Source organism: Gymnoscopelus braueri (genome assembly GCF_963280865.1).
Source record: "Gymnoscopelus braueri genome assembly, chromosome: 5".
In the NCBI taxonomy this organism is placed as follows: Eukaryota; Metazoa; Chordata; class Actinopteri; order Myctophiformes; family Myctophidae; genus Gymnoscopelus; species Gymnoscopelus braueri.
This window is the reverse complement of record NC_137606.1, coordinates 47,707,302-47,723,855: the sequence shown is the minus strand read 5'-3', so window position 1 is coordinate 47,723,855 and position 16,554 is coordinate 47,707,302. Positions and strand designations below refer to the sequence as shown.

General features: G+C 43.4%; 1 protein-coding gene across 1 annotated transcript in view; it reads left to right on the top strand.

Moving 5' to 3' along the window:
- Positions 1-16,554, top strand: part of LOC308085949 (uncharacterized protein) — a gene marked incomplete at its 3' end in the record, with an annotated part of 63,827 nt that overhangs the window by 6,606 nt on the left and 40,667 nt on the right. Inside the window, exons 4-12 of the mRNA XM_080429264.1 lie at positions 446-549; positions 1,647-1,826; positions 3,354-3,581; positions 5,528-5,707; positions 9,362-9,553; positions 11,087-11,236; positions 12,341-12,444; positions 12,706-12,908; positions 13,442-13,662. Of these exons, the coding sequence (XP_080285390.1) occupies positions 446-549; positions 1,647-1,826; positions 3,354-3,581; positions 5,528-5,707; positions 9,362-9,553; positions 11,087-11,236; positions 12,341-12,444; positions 12,706-12,908; positions 13,442-13,662 (1,562 nt within the window). The remainder of the gene's footprint in view (positions 1-445; positions 550-1,646; positions 1,827-3,353; positions 3,582-5,527; positions 5,708-9,361; positions 9,554-11,086; positions 11,237-12,340; positions 12,445-12,705; positions 12,909-13,441; positions 13,663-16,554) is intronic.

Sequence of the window (16,554 nt, the reverse complement as noted above, 5' to 3'; positions counted from 1 at the left end):
GTCAAAGTTTCGTTTTAGCGCCCCACGTGGGCCACTCGTATAAAAATAGAATTGTGTCAAAAACGGTCCGGACCGTTTTCGGCACTTCTCGTTTGGACCCTCAAAAACGGTCCGGACCGTTTTTGGCATTCAATGTGTTAATAGAGAAGCTATTAAAAAAAAAAACATTTGTACAGTACAACAATATACAACATTGATAGTGCTGTCAAACAAGTCTATGAAGCTATTTATGAGAAAGTTTAATCTGCAACACAATTCTATACAATATATAGTGGGGGGAGGGGGGGGGGTCCCTGCTCCATCTCAGCTAAGGGGTCCTTGGGCTGAAAAACCTTGAAGACCGCTGTTTTAGGCAGTATATATCGGCAGCTTCTCCCGATGCTGGTATGGGAACAGCTCTATTTGTAGTAGGAAGGTGTCTGAACGGGTTGTTATCTGGTGACAGTGAGCGCAGTGGACTGGTGGAGGCCTATCAGTGTATCAGCTGCAGTCCAGGTTTCTACTGCTCAGCACCAGGCCTCGCAGCGGCGTCGGGACCCTGTCTGCCAGGTGAGAGATAACACTGTTGTTGTTCTGCTAGACGGTGGACTTTTTTTACTTGAGTAAAAAGTACAAAAGTATCGGCATCAAAATATACTTAAAGTACTCATTATGCAGAATGTCCTACTTCACAAAGTATCATTATGTATAAAATGTATTCAAATCTTTTGAACATTGCACAGGCTCACGACGTGTGTCGCATCGCAACACATTGTGAGCTTGTAGATTGGCTATTTTCAAATAGCCAAAGCTTAAATAGGGCTGAAGTGGTTAATGTATGTTTTGTAATAATAATTCAAGTCTACAAAGTAACTATAAATACTAACTAAAGTTTTCAAATTATTGTAGTGGAGTAAAAAGTTAAATCTTTGCCTATTGAAAAGTGGAAATAAGTAAAAGTACCTCAACATTGCTGTACTTGTAAATGTAATGTAATTAGTTACTTTCCACCACTGCTCTTTGATACATTATACCCCATTCACATTTTATCCTGCACTTTTCCACACACTCCAAAGGGAGCCATAAAATGTGCAGCTATTAAATGCATCGACAAGGACCCAGGAGTGTGGTGCCTGGCGTCGAGTCGGTCAGATAGGCGGTTGTCCATAGGCATATTATGGAGATCTGGTTGTCCAGAACCGACGATCTGACCGATATGCCCATATATGGGCCCATATATGCCCATATATGGGCATATACTGAAGACGTCGGGGAACTCCATATATGAGCATAAAAGGGACACAGGCAGACAGACTGACACATACAGAGATATCCATATTTGGGCATAATAGGGACTGACCCCATATATGGAGTCAATATGATAATAATAATCAATATGACTTCATATTCATATTCATACTGAATATTTGGGCTTGCATTTCGAACTTGCATCATTCCCGAGTAGGGCACAGCTCTACTGTATTATATTATGCTTATAACAAGCAGATTATCATAGTTGTAATAATGCATTACAATAACTGTTAAATACTGCATTATAGTGTGATTATTAAGTCACTATAAGTGGTCATTGGGTACTTGAACTAAAGTGATGACAGTCCTGAAGGTGTAGGCAGAAATGCTGTATGCTTTTGATATCACCCATTCAGGTTTCTACTGTCTGGAGGGATCTCAGAGTTCCACCCCCGTGTGGGGTGTTTCTGGAGGTGTGTGCCCGGCGGGGCACTACTGTGAGAGGGGCACCAGTGTGCCCGCACCCTGCCCAGCTGGCACATACCAAAACCACACTGGAGGAATGACCCAAGACAGCTGCACGCCATGTCCTCACGGTATTAACTACAAGCAATACATCAACAAGACAAGGGATTTGGCCCCTCGTTTCTCATTTGACAGTTTGATTTATTTCTTCATTTAAAAGAATGCTTCGTGAAGCATTTGCTCCGCCGCTTTTACTCACGTGACGTGGAACTGCATGTGTTCGGTGGTCTAAAGAGCCCGTATCTTAAATAAACCAAGTTATGTCCCTCAAATAGCATTAAAAAACCCTTTCGTCACATGCATCGTATATACTTTACTCAGATTACTATTTAGGCAACTAGCACACACTTTTTTCCAGAGCGACTTGCAAAGCTGCAAGATCAGAGTTAGCGGCATGAACCCTATAGTCAACAAAACAACAGTATAAATAAGTGTAAGAGTAAAAGGAAAAGGTGCTGCAAATAAAACATTCTACAAAGTAAGTAAGTGGGATACCAAGTAAACATTAGCCTGGTAAACCCTCCCTCCGGAAATCTCATTTCCATTTGATTCACTCCTGGAATCAAATGGAAATGAGATTTCCGGAGGGAGGGTTTACCAGGCTAAGTAAACATCAAACATCTGTCTAAATATCATTCTTAGTATTTTGTGGTCAAGCGAACCAGGGCTCTGTAGCAGGGACAGACAACAGGATTTTTGGTTTAAACACTAACCCCAGCATTGGTATTGTGGGGGAAGCTTTGGCTGAAAATAGCATATCGACAAGCTCACAACGCGCCGCGCTGCGACGCGTTGTGAGCTTGTCCATCGGCTATTTTCAGTGAAAGCTTCCCCCATAAATAACAGAAAGGTGAAAAGAAGCCCTGAGGGACTCCGCTCAACCATATGTGGTTAATGAAGTGGTTAATGAGCTCTTTATTCTCCGGTGTCATCATTATGTACACTTGTCATGTACGGTCCGGTGTCGTATGGTGTCATACTGTAGTAAAATCATACAGTCATGCTGCATGGCCATGCTGGCCCTGCTGTATAAACACATAAGATACTGTTTCGCTACAGAAATTAATTGGTACAGGAAAGAGCAGATGTAAAGATGTACTGTCTGGACAGAGGCTGTGTGTGCGTGTGCGTGTGTGTGCGTGTGTGTGCGCGTGCGTGCGTGCGTGTGGTTATACTGAATTATTGAGTGGGCAGATGCACAACAGGTTTGTCCAAGCTCAGTCTAATTAATTTGACTCAGGCCTGGTGTGACTACTTAAATGAGCCATGAAATCAATTTAGATGAACAGATGGCGGGGTAGGCGCGGGGGGGGGGGGGTCTATTTCTCTATTCCACCCACGCAATAACCCTGCCAATGCTACTTACTGGCACCTGAACACAATAATCAACGTTGTATTAGCACAATAACCCCCGGGCAGGCTGACGCAACCCCCTTTTCCGCTTGTATCTAATATAAACATAAAACAACGTGCAACATGATTTACATGTGCCCCCCCCCCCACTGTGTGTGTGTGTGTGTATGTGTGTGTGTGTGGGTGTGTGGGTGGGTGTGTGTGTGTGTGTGTGTGTGTGTGTGTGTGCGCCTTTCCCCATGCAGGCTGGTTCCAGTATTTATCAGGCCAAAGGGAATGTAATGCCTGCCCCCCTGGCTTCCATTGCCAGACCTCTCCCAGTAACACCAGCAATGACAGCTGGAGCTCCACTGGGGCCTCCAGTCCTCTGCCCTGCCCGCCTGGTTATATCTGCCCCGGGGAGAGTCCTGAGAGGCCACCTGCACCCTGTCCCCTGGGAACATACAGCTCCACACGAGGCCTCACTACTACAGGTGAACACTGGAACATGTTTAAGACATTAAGACCTGAGGCCGATTCTACAAAATGTATTTTTGATATTTTTTTGAATATTTTCTTTTATTTAAGAGATTTTAAGATATATATCCAGGTCTAAATGGGTTAAATATAGTATATTATGCTATGAAGTAGTGGTTCCCAAAATGTTCTGGAACAGGGCCCACTTCAACATCTCAAAAAAGTGTTCGCGGCCCACCCATCTGACTATACGTAACACTTGCATCAGATGGGTGGGCTGTGTGCATTTTCAGAGCATTGTTATTTTAATTATCAATCAATCAATTGTGTTCTGGCTTGGATCAGTGGAACTAACGTATTGTTATTAAAGTCCTTATTTATCAGTATCACAATGAATTTTTTTTTCTTTCTTTATTTACAGAAAAAATACCATGATACAATTATATTACCATTCAAATCATAGTGTTTTCAATTATTGTGGGGCCCACTTGCAATATCCTAACGGTCCCCAGGTTGGGAAACATTGCTCTGAAGCAGGGGTCATCAATATGTCAAATGTGTCCGTGGCAAAGACTTGGTCTCGTCCGTGGAACATTTTAGATTTTCTTTTTTACACACCATTATAATGTTCTTATTTTGATCATAAGACCCGATTACTAAATGTCAGTCTCCAGGTTTTCGTCAGAATACGTAACACTGATTTACTACGTCACTATGGCACATTAGGAGTCCACTAGGACAGTGGTTCTAAAACAACAAAAAAACAGTACAAGTGGTCCTCAAATGTTTCATTTGCAAGGACCCCCTTTACGGGTCCATTTGGTTCCATTTGTACACTCTCAGAGTTACAGACCTGTTATGGTCATTCAGGGCTAGCTCTTTATGTGTTTCTGGTAATATTATTGTCCACTCATTTTGTATGTCTGTGGCAAAAATGGAATTTTGACTAAAAAGTCCACCACAAGCCAGCATGGCGATGACCCCTGCTCTGAAGTTTACGTGCAATCTGAAATGTAAGAGATATCATACAAGGTGGAGCCTCTGTCTTTTTTAGTTTTCACGTTTTAATTCTTTCCTCTCCTACTCTTCCCTAACATCTATCCTCTCTTCTCACGAAAACTACACATTATGGAAGACACTTGAAAATAGGAATATCACCCACTTCTGTACACCTACCTGTAAAGCTGTGTCGTGACAATGAAGATCATTTAGATTCCATAGTACTGTATATCAGCATGACTGTGTTTTGAAGCCACAGGCTGAATAGTACTAAAGATAATCACAGCCGTGCTGATATTCAGTACAACAACAGCATGATGAAATTGGAAGTGATGAAACAAAATAAATGACAGAAGTTGGAACTGGAACAGTATCAAATTGAAGCTGATAAATGAAAATTGGTTGAAAAAGACCCCTGTTACATAACAACCACTGTAGCACTGATCTGAGCTTGAACTTTTTTAACGGAAAAAACTAAACACAAAACTTTTTGTTTTAACCTAAAACATATCTCTTACAACGCCTTTGAAGCTGCAATCTGGAAGTTATTTTAATGATGCCAATTACTTTTTGCTTTGAACATTTTTATTGCAGGACTTTTACTTCTAGGAAAGTATTTTTACACTGTGGTGTTATTACTTTTACTTAACCACTTAAACCCCAGCATCCGTATTCTGGGAAAGCTTTCGCAGGAAAATAGCAGATCGACAAGCTCACAACGTGTTGCGTTGCAACGCTATTTTCAGCAAATATATTATTTATTAAATATTATTCAATGTAGAGCGAAAACAGAAAAGACAATAGCATAGAGCCCTGAGGGGCTCCGCTTAAGCATAATGGGCTTTAAGTGGTTAAGTCAAGGGTTAGCCAAAAGTGACGGAATACTTCTTCCACCACGGTACAGCATGTCATGTCAGCCTGTGTCAATGTGTGCCATTCATTCATTGTGTGAGTGTGTTTTCAGGTGAGTGCGTGGCGTGTCCAGCCGGTCAGTTCTGTGGTTCTGAGGGTCTGATGGGACCCTCTGGACCCTGTGCTGCTGGGTTCATCTGTCTGATGGGAGCCACCGTACCCAACCCAAAAGACAACACAACGGGCTCTCCCTGTCCTCCGGGGGTCTTCTGCCAAGACGGGCTCATATCAGGTACCCGTATCAGTGGTTCCCATTTTTTTTGCTGGAGACCCAAAAGAGACATTTGACGTCTCCCTGGGACCCAAACTAGTGAAAATAACCGATTTTTAAAAGTATTTTTTATTTATGTATGGGATTTCTTTCTCTTTTTTATGTTTGAAGTTCTTTAAAAAAAACAAGATTTTTATAATGTCCAATTTTTTTTTTTTTTTTTATTATCAAAAATTGGCGGAAACCAAAAAGATATTTACTCGCGAGTCGCGACCCATACAAATGTGAACGTGACCCACCAATGGTTCCCGACCCAGTGTTTGGGAATCAGTGACGTATGAACATGATGTATGCAGGGCAATCAAAGCTGTTGAAATATGTGTGCTTATATGCTGACTCTGAGCGATACCTCAAAATTACCTGTAGTGACCACTCTCCCCCTGAAATAAAGTCATAGTTCATTGTAAAACCATATTATGGAGATGATAGAATACCGAAGTCCTGACATCATTGATGACACTGCCACTAGAGGGCACTATCCCCCTGGGTCACTGATTATTTTCCCCATAGAAATTCCCCATAGAGAAATCTTAGATCCTGCGAAATAAGAACTGCTTTCCAAAAAGAAACAAATCAGCCAGGCGAGTCTGTCATGTATGTGACTCTATGTCGTTTATGACATCGGGTTACATTTGATAACGTCCGTCTCTTCACCGCCAGTTGATGCTTCATATCCACAGACATCCCGCCCTGGAAAAATCCGAAAATATATGAACATGTATTTTTTAAATATATGCCACATTATGTTTAACATAATGTGGATATATATGACACATATTTCATATAAATCCACATATATGCACACATGAACCTGAATATGGCATATATGCAGCATATATTGTGCATATTTCTACCATATGTTGGTATATATATATATATATATATATATATATATATATATATATATATATATATATATATATATATATATATATATATATTTTGCACTTCACATTTGAAATAAACCTCAAAGTGCTACAGTTCAGAATAAAAAACATTTGCATAAAACAATCTAGGCATCTCTGCAAAAACTAGCAAATCTACAAGCACATAAACAGATCTTTATCTATCTATATAGAGACACTTTAAACACTTTCAACCGGGTGTTTTATTTGGGCATTAGTGTAGCTATAAAATAGCTACACTAATGCCCAAATAAAAAAAAGAAAGAGTTTAAAAAAAATACTCAGGACAGGATACCTATGTAATCCATTCAGGAGAGAGAACTCATACATACTTCAAGATAAACAAATTCAATTAAAGTGATGAAGCAAATACATGAACAGACACAGTTGGAATTGGAACACAAGCTGATGGTCAATGGCTGCGGGTACATGGACCATCATGTATTCATTCAGAATGAATTCATTCAGAATGAACTCATTCCGAATAGAGGAATCTGATCCACTCACCTGTTTACATGGGACCTGAATAAAAGTATTCCTCGTTTACATGACCAAAGCATTCATTCGGAATATAACTTTTGACATGCGCAAAGTGGTTCCCGCCTACGCCCGGGCATGGACCAGGGGCCACTACCCGGAGCAGAGCTTCCCACCCCTGGTGGGCATGGGAGGAGGCAATGAATAGCCCCCTTGTGCCTCCGCGGCGGAGGTCTGTCGGTCGTAGACAGGCCGGTAAGCAACGCACCGACTCCTGGCCAGGCAGCGTTGTACGCGGTACAAGCCTGTGTTCCTTTGTTATCGCCGTTTTAATGCAAAAGTAGCAGATCTACAAGTTCAGACCAGTTTATTTTTTTGTATTGGTACCAGACACGGTAAAACGTAGGCTAGCCTACGTACGATGACGTCATCGCGCATTCGCACATGGTCATTATAATAATAAATAATAATACATAAACACCGGACCGCTCATGGTCATTATAATAATAAATGGAGAGAGAGAGAGAGCAACACTACAGTCTATGAAACAAGGCACGCTCATTTATGGCAAAAGTACAAAAGTATTGGCATCAAAATATACTTAAGTAGAAAGTATAAGCTACTCATTATGCCGAGTGTCACGTTTTTCTTGTATTATTATGAAAAAGCTTTGAAACATGCTGTAACTCATTCACTGTGACGAAAACCCTCTTTCTGCGCCGAGTAGCGCGCGGTGCGCACACGGAGAATGCGGAGTCTGTCGCCCTAAAACACAATCGCCCCGGGTAAAAATCCAGCGACCATGGAGCGGCCGTGGATGGCCCGCTCAAAAGGTGCGTGGGGCGTAGTGTTTTGGGACGACCGTTCCGGCTGCCCATGTAATGAATTGATTAAGTAAAACTCATCTGTTTTCGCTGCAGCTGCGCCCTAATAATGTAGTTTTCATTTATTTTTGTTCACGTATGCTATTAAAACAATGCAGCTATTGCAGTATTGGGCCTTAACATGTGATTAAAAATGTATACGTATTTGGCCCCTCATATATAAAATAAATGTAAAATCTGATTTAAATTTGAAACTTGCAGCTGATCAATGCGTTTCTGCGTTTACGTGTGGACAGGGATAAAAAAAAAATCTTTGTCATGTGGCCAGGGATTCTTTTTAAAAACTGAGGACTAAAATACCCGTTTAGAAAAAGATCCATATAAGTGTAGCCTAGGCCAGCAATCCTTGGAGCGTCCGTTCTCCTGGACAAGTCTGGGCTTAACCATGGCTTATTAAATGACGCTATAGAATAGAATCATTCATTTTATCCCGCAGGAGCGACCGTGGCCGAATTAGAGATTTGATAGGTCATTTTTGGACAATTCTGACAGCACTATGGACATGCGCAAAGGAATGCATGTATTCCAAACAGAGAGGAGCGTTCAGAATAAAGTGTTTACATGGTCAATTCCGATTGGTATATCCCGATTCAAACGGTCTATACCACCCCTCCTAACCCGAATGAAAATTCATTCGGGTCAGACTGGAATGGAATATTCTATTCCAATTGAGGTGTTTACATGAGCATTTCTATTCTGAATGAATTCATCCATTCATTCATTCCGAATAGAAGTGTATTCATTCCGAATGAAACTGTCCATGTACCCGCAGCCAGTGTGAGGTTCTCTATCCTGATTGGATGAAATGTGTAAACCACCTGAAAATGTATTTTCTGTATCCTAGATGGGGAATTGGCTTTTACTGAACAAAGACTCTATAGCAATGATTACTATTGGAATAGAGATTCAACTAATGCACTTTTTGTTCTACAGCATTTTTCAATATATTTTTTTAATGTATTTAAAATTTGTATCCCACGATTTTTGTAACCCATTGTTTCACCCAGTGCCAATTGCCTAAGCTGTAATCCTGGGTGCTACTCTCCCTCTGCCAGCCTGGGGAGAGCCCCGAACTGAGCTCATGCTTCCATCAACGCATGAGGAGCGAGCAGGCCGCTTCTTATCACCTGACAGGGGGGAGTTTCCCCGGTAGGACGTAGTGTGTGGAAGGAATACGTTATTCCAACCAGTTCCTTCCCCCTCCATCAGGGGCCCCGGCTGACCAGGGGGAGGCAGTATAGAGACCAGGATTACTACAGTTACTGAGCTTGTGATATGTATAATAACGTGTAAATAATTTCCTGTGTTATGTATTGTTTCTGTCTGTTGTTCTGTCGTTCGTTGCGTAGGTGAATGCTGGCCAGGGTTCTACTGTGACTGGGGTTCCAGCAGACCCGATCAGTCTCTGTGCCCAGCTGGGTTCTTCTGCCCCAGAGGAGCCCAGTCTCCCCTGGCCTGTCCCGCAGGAAAATTCAGCTCTGCCACGGGAATCACTCACCAGGACAACTGTGCCATCTGTCCGGCTGCATACTACTGTCAGGGTATGAATGTTTCATCTGTCCTGCTGCGTACTACTGTCAGGGTATGAATGTTTCACCTGTCCTGCTGCGTACTACTGTCAGGGTATGAATGTTTCATCTGTTTCTGTGCGTACTACTGTCAGGGTATGAATGTTTCATCTGTCCCTGTGCGTACTACTGTCAGGGTATGAATGTTTCATCTGTACTGCTGCTTATGTATTGATTAAGAACCGAGCTGGGATCGAACTCCAGTCTCCCACCCGGCAAACCGACGCACAACCTACTGTGCCAATAGAGCTGAGCCTGACTGACAGAGTTGTTGTGGCCGGGTCTTGTCTGGGGCACTACATCTACCCCCTCAGTTTTTGGAAGTGCGTCCCCGCGCTTCACACTACAAGCTACACTACACACTACTCACGATACGCACAACAACGCACGTCTTTCATGTCCTTCATGCGAGAACCTCCTCCATGTCCTGCCGACTACGCCAGAGGGAGTGATTTAGACCCGAGCTGGGATCGAACCCTAGTCTCCCACTCGGCAAACCGATGCATAACCTACCGTGCCAATAGAGCTGAGCCCGATCGGCAGTGTTATTGTGGCCGGGTCTTGTCTGGGGCACTACACTTACTACTGTCAGGGTATGAATGTTTCATCTGCTTACTACTGTCAGGGTATGAATGTTTCATCTGCTTACTACTACTGTCAGGGTATGAATGTTTCATCTGCTTACTACTACTGTCAGGGTATGAATGTTTCATCTGCTTACTACTGTCAGGGTATGAATGTTTCATCTGCTTACTACTGTCATGGTATGAATGTTTTATCTGTCTGCTTACTTCTGTCAGGGTATGAATGTTTCATCTGTCCTGCTGCTTACTGTCAGGGTAATAAAATGTTTGTTCGTCTGTCCTGCTGCTGACTATGCTGTTATGCTGCGTTCAGACTGGCAGCTACAAAGCTACAGGCCACCGTTTATTTTCAATAGAAGTTGAGCTGGCTTCAACTGCAGCTACAAAGATATAAAATGACCACTTGCTGTTTTCCATATTTCTCTCTTCACACAATTTCTGCTTGTAATTTTTTTTTAATAAAACACATTTTTCCGTCAGCCAGTTCTGTTCATTTTTTAACGCCAGGCTTAATATTTTCCTTTATTTTCTCTCTCGACTGAGGCATAATTGACCTCAGCGAGCATGTCGATCAACACTTCCACAGTGATGCAGCGACAGATATCGTTTCTGTCGGGTGGAAACCTCATTATGTTCAAAACTGTTACTTTTCAGGATTGAAATTCGAAAATTGCAAAAATAGCTACCAGCTCAAAGCGCTGCGATCTGCTATTTTGTATACCTTGGTGTGACGCTGTAGTACGATCAAGTAGGGCATTCATTTAATGAATTTAACATGGTTAAAATGGAGTTTGAAGTTGCAATGGGTTTGTATAGGAAGGAGGCGTGTCTGATAAAGTGACAAACATGTTTGAAAGAACTGAAATATCCCTTTAGTGTTTAATGTGTGTGTCTTTTTATCTCCTCCCGGTGTGTGGGACAGGTGAAGGTACTGTGCAGCCTGCACAGTGTCCTGCCGGTCACTACTGTCCTCCTGGGCTGGTTCTCGGGTTGGAGTTCCCATGTCCATCTGGTACTGTGCAGAGTCAGCCTGGAGCGTCCAGTCTCAGCGCCTGCGTGCCTTGTCCTGCAGGTACACACACATGATTCATGCTGTTTCACTTTGTTTTCAAACTCTGTAGGTCTTTTGTGTGCCCCATTATTGTAACGAGACCCTGATAGGGAGCCTATTTGTGTGAATAAAGCCCTTCACAGCTCAAGGTACAGAAACAGCTATAATGTTCAGTGGTCGAAGTACATGTACTCAAGTACTGTACTGAAGTACAATGTTGAGGTATTTGTACTTTACTTGAGTAGTTCCAATTTCCAATACTTTTACTTCTACTCCACTACATTTCAGAGGCAAATGTTGTACTTTTACTCCACTACAATTATTTGAAATCTTAAGTTACTAGTTACTTTGCAGATATAAATTATTATGTCATAAAACATACATTTACCACTGTAGCCCTATTTTATACCTAGGCTATTTGAAAATAGCCAATCTACAAGCTCAGTTTTCAGAGTGATCTGGCAGTGACGTCAGTTGGTTTACAAAGGGTCAGTAAAAACCACACACCTTGCCTGTGCAGGGTGTAATGTGTTGTTGCTTCGCGCATCCGTACCTGCTGTCTGTATTGTCCCTAACTGCTCCCTATACCTGCCGAACCGGTGTCAGATAATAAACAACAGTTTACTGGCAGTAGTACTCGCCTCATCTAGCTGGTCTCGCCTCGTTAAGCACACTCTATTACTTCTTCCACTATTGTTTTCATCAATGTTCGGAGTCACAACGCACCGGGCAACCCAGCTTCTGAGTAGAGTCGGTCAGTGCACACACTCAGTGCATCTAGGGCACAGCCCACTGAACTTTGAGTGAAGGCAGCGCACCGACTGCACTGAATTTATGAACAGTGCTCTCATCATTGTATTATCCTTAAAGGCTGTTGTTTGGCCCCAAGCCAAGCGGAAAAAGGTTACCACATATGGCAACGCAAAAATAAATTTTCATAACGATTTTATTATACAAGGGTCTATACCCCCTTCTTTTTCCCCCTCTATACAAAATATCTTCGCCGAAAATGTCCTACTAGCATGAAATAGATTTTAATGTTTGCCCGCCATATGGATGCTAGGGATCATGTGGCTAAAATAATGGTGTTGAAGCCTCACATTTGTTTGTGGTTTTTCCCCCCAGGTATGTTTTGCTCGCTGCCGGGCCTCTCAGAGCCCACAGGACTGTGTGAAGCAGGGTACCTCTGTCTGGCTGGCTCCACTAGCCCCAATGCTACGGACTATCAGGTGATTCCTCTACATCTACACACCTGCCACTAGAAGTTACTGTATAGTTCACAGAGTGGTAACCTTGGATTAGCACCACACACACACACACACACACACACACACACACACACACACACACACACACACACACACACACACACACACACACACACACACACACACAAAAAATAGTGTGTGGTTGTGGCATTAAATGAGCACTGATAGATAATTTGATATGCAATGATATTGTGCATAATAATACTTGTATTCTTTTTCTAGGGCAACTCCTCCAGAAACAGTCTTTGCCCCGTTAGCCACTACTGCCCTGCTGGCACGGGCTACCCTCTCCCCTGCCCCACTGGCACCCTGTCGACCTCCCTGGGACTGAGAGGCATGGAGGAGTGCCCACCATGCCCGCCTGGGCTGTTCTGCGACAGGCCTGCGTTGGCAGAGCTCTCAGATGCTCTGCCGTGCCATGCTGGGTAAGCTTGTCTGACCTTCAACTAATGAACAACTCTGGGCTGTAAGCTTAGCCTCCCCATGCTGTTTGTTTACTTGGGCTCAATAATAATGGCCATGATGCCATGACTACGGTTCACTTGGCTGTTTATTTTCCTCTCACCAGACTATGTAGTGATTCAGAAAACTATTCGTTATTCACACTCTGTATTCTGTGGTTGTGTGATATTGGGCGTGTTCGGAAATACAGCACCGGAGCACACTCGCCTATTAGTTTGTATTGGCCAGTGGGCTCAGTGCTGTATTTCCGAACGCACCCTTAGAGAGCTGTTATTTTGCTGAACTTCTGTGGTTGTTTCTCCAAGGCCCAAGGCCCAAGCCTTGGACTCTCATTATCAACAGATACTAAAGTCTTACTGTGAAACTTTTTCAATCAACCCGTTAAGACTTGAGGCTGATTCTACAAATGCCTTCTAAATCACCCTAAAGCACCCTTAAACAATATGTTGTTTGATAATTGTATTATATTTCTCTCTCTCTCTCTCTCTCTCTGGAGTTATGTGTGTCAGGGGGGCAGCTCCACTGCGACGCCGGTCGATCGTAACCAGGGTTACCTGTGCCCCGCTGGCCACAGCTGTCCTGCTGGTTCGTCCATAGAGGTGCCCTGTGTACCTGGCACCTACACTGCTGCCCTCGGGGCAGCCCACTGCATCATCTGTCCCAGTGGCACCATGTGTCCCTCCACAGGCACAGAGGAGCCTGGCGTCTGTACAGCAGGTGAGAAATAGACCTATAGGAACGGTCATTTATCATTATACAACAGGTTGTTCCGACGAAGCAATCTGATTGGTTGAAGCTATCTACCCGTGCTTCAAACGAGCATGACAGCACACCTAGCCCTGGGCCTAATCACATTAATAAATCACTCCGCACCTGATTAGACCATAGCCTATATGGCACAGCTGCGCTGTCCCACTGGGGGAAATAATGTAAAGCTAAAATAGCCGAACTACAAGTTCACAACGAGTCGCCGTCGCAACGCGTTGTGAGCTTGTACATCAGTTATTTTGGCCACGCGACACGGCCGTACGACAGAGCCGTATAGCCTATTGGAATTCCTCCCACTGCACCAGCATTGACAGCTCAGCTGTGTTGATTGGTGAGACGGTAGACAAGGGGTAGATAGTTCTCAAACTTTATAATTTCAAGGAGTGACGTTGCCTTGGAATACAATTATATTTGATACACAGAATTATCACTCACACATTGCTGGTTATAGAGAACCTTAAATTACAGCAATCTGCTTGTGTTAATTAAATCAAACAAACTCTGCAGCCGACCAGCCGCACTGGGGCCCATAACATTGGACACTATACCCGATGTTTGCTTCATACGCTGTAGCCTTTGATTGCCTTTGAATAAAACCATATTTTATTGACATAATTATCACCCACATGTTGCTGATTATAGAGAATTGTATATTATTGTAATCCATTCATTATTTCCTGGGCAATGGATTAATGAAACTGAACGGAACGCTTTGAATAGACTATCATCTTATATATACACAATTGACACAAGGAATTGCCCTCTCACTTCTGCTGATTATAGGAAAATTAGAATCACAGAGATTCTTTGAGAATTAGGAGAGAGGGAGCCTCTTAATGTTGTACCGTTGTGCGCCCCGGCTGACTCCCACCATGTCCATTGCAGGCACACTCTACCAAACAAATTTGGCACAGTGGGTGGTTTTAGAATCCGCTATGTGCTTTCCCAAACGTGTGTGGGCAAGATAGCAATTTTAGGGAAAGCGCAACAACACGCCCACGGGCACACTTCCAGGCGCAAATAACGGAGTCGGCATAATGAATAGCGGGTATAGCGGCCGCAAGATACCATTTATGGACAGTGCCAGCTCCCTTGTGCTTAATTCACGGGTAGCGGGTAATGCCAACGGGTAAGGCACTGGCGAGAATAGGGCCCTGAGAGTGTACAAATGGAGCCGTTAAGGAATCGGACCGTTAAGAGGGAATCGTTAAGCGACCAGAATCCCAGGATCCCGACCCTACGCCCAAAGTGGACTTGAGCCACGAAGGGCACCGGCGAGCGAGCCGCCAGGCAAACGAGTGGCCGTGCAGAGCGTTGCGAAGTCCGCCTCAGCCAACTCAAAATCGTACCTCACGTCCCCCCTAGTCAACATGTGACCCCACGGGTACCCCCACGGGGTCACATGTTGACGTTTGGTCAAATCCGTCCCAAGCCGTCACCCGTTTGCCGTCTTGGGAGTGAGAATGCGTTGTCCGTTTGCATACAATGACTATATCCAGTAACTATAACAGTTGGTTCTGTACTGTATAGCCAAGGCTAAGTGGAACATCGAAGACACTCACCACCACAACCACAATCTGTTCACACTGCTGCTGCCCGGCAGGCCATATAATCACAGTATGTAAAGCCACAGACGTGTGTGTTATCAAACACCCATTGTTTACAACGGCTGCAGCCACACTAGGAGGCGTCAATTGGACACGTCAACACCTGTAGACACTTCTTTCAGAGCACGGTTCTATTTTAGAGCGTCGATGCGTGGCACAGACCATCCAAAATTAGCAAAAAAGGGAGTGAATGGAGCGATGGTGCATGCATGTGCGTGTGCGTGTGCGTGTGCGTGTGCGCGTGTGTGTGTGTGTGTTTTGATACATAGGCCTACCTCATTTAATTTGGGTCGGTGCAATGTGGTTAAAAGCCTGTAATATACGTGTATGTATATGCAATGACACACGGACGAGTTGAGTGCCACAGTGGACTGTTTCTTTTCTGACTGCTGTGCCGGTGGAGGCTCAAAGCAAAACACTAAGCAACAGTACAGTACGTGCGTCAGGGACACTCGCGTCAACAGCGCTTTCAGGGTGTAACGGATGTTTTTTACAGCCATGTCTTTTACCTGCAAGAGACTGAGGAACTTTATTTATTACACACTTTATGTTTATTTGATATTTGATGTTTTTTACTCATTCTTATTTAACCCCATGATCCCTGTGTGCCTCGTTGTTCGTCAATAGCGAAAATAGCAGATGTTTTTTTTTTTTTTTTGATTGATTGAATATTTTATTAGGCAAAAAATGTAAAACAGCACAGTTACATTTAAAATACTTTGTCTAACAGGTCCGTTCATAAAAGTCCTTGCGGACTTGTTTCCAATGAGGGCCTTGGTATTTAATTCATAGGCATATATAGTGGCACCACAGTTCAAATATCATTACAAAATAAACAGCCAAAAACAATATATAACACTATGTACAACAAAAAAAATAAAAAAGAGGGGAAAAAAATATGTACAAGAACAGGGGGGGGGGGGGGGGGTCTGCTGTCTAACGGGAAAATGGTACTACCTCCACCTTTGGCCTCCTGAAAGGTGATTTTTTAAGGCTCTTTTAAATGAGCCCAGCGAACTGCATTTTTTTGAGGCATGGAGTTAGACTATTCCAATCCTGGGTGGCAGTGCTGTAGAAGGAGAATTTGCCCATGTTTGATTTATGGGTGGGTGGTACCAACTTGTTGTTAACGCTCCCTCTGGTATTGTGACTGTGGGTGTCGCTAACCTTTTGGAGGTATTTACTCAGATATGCGGGAATTGGGGGCATATCGGGCAAATTAGCATTTACAATT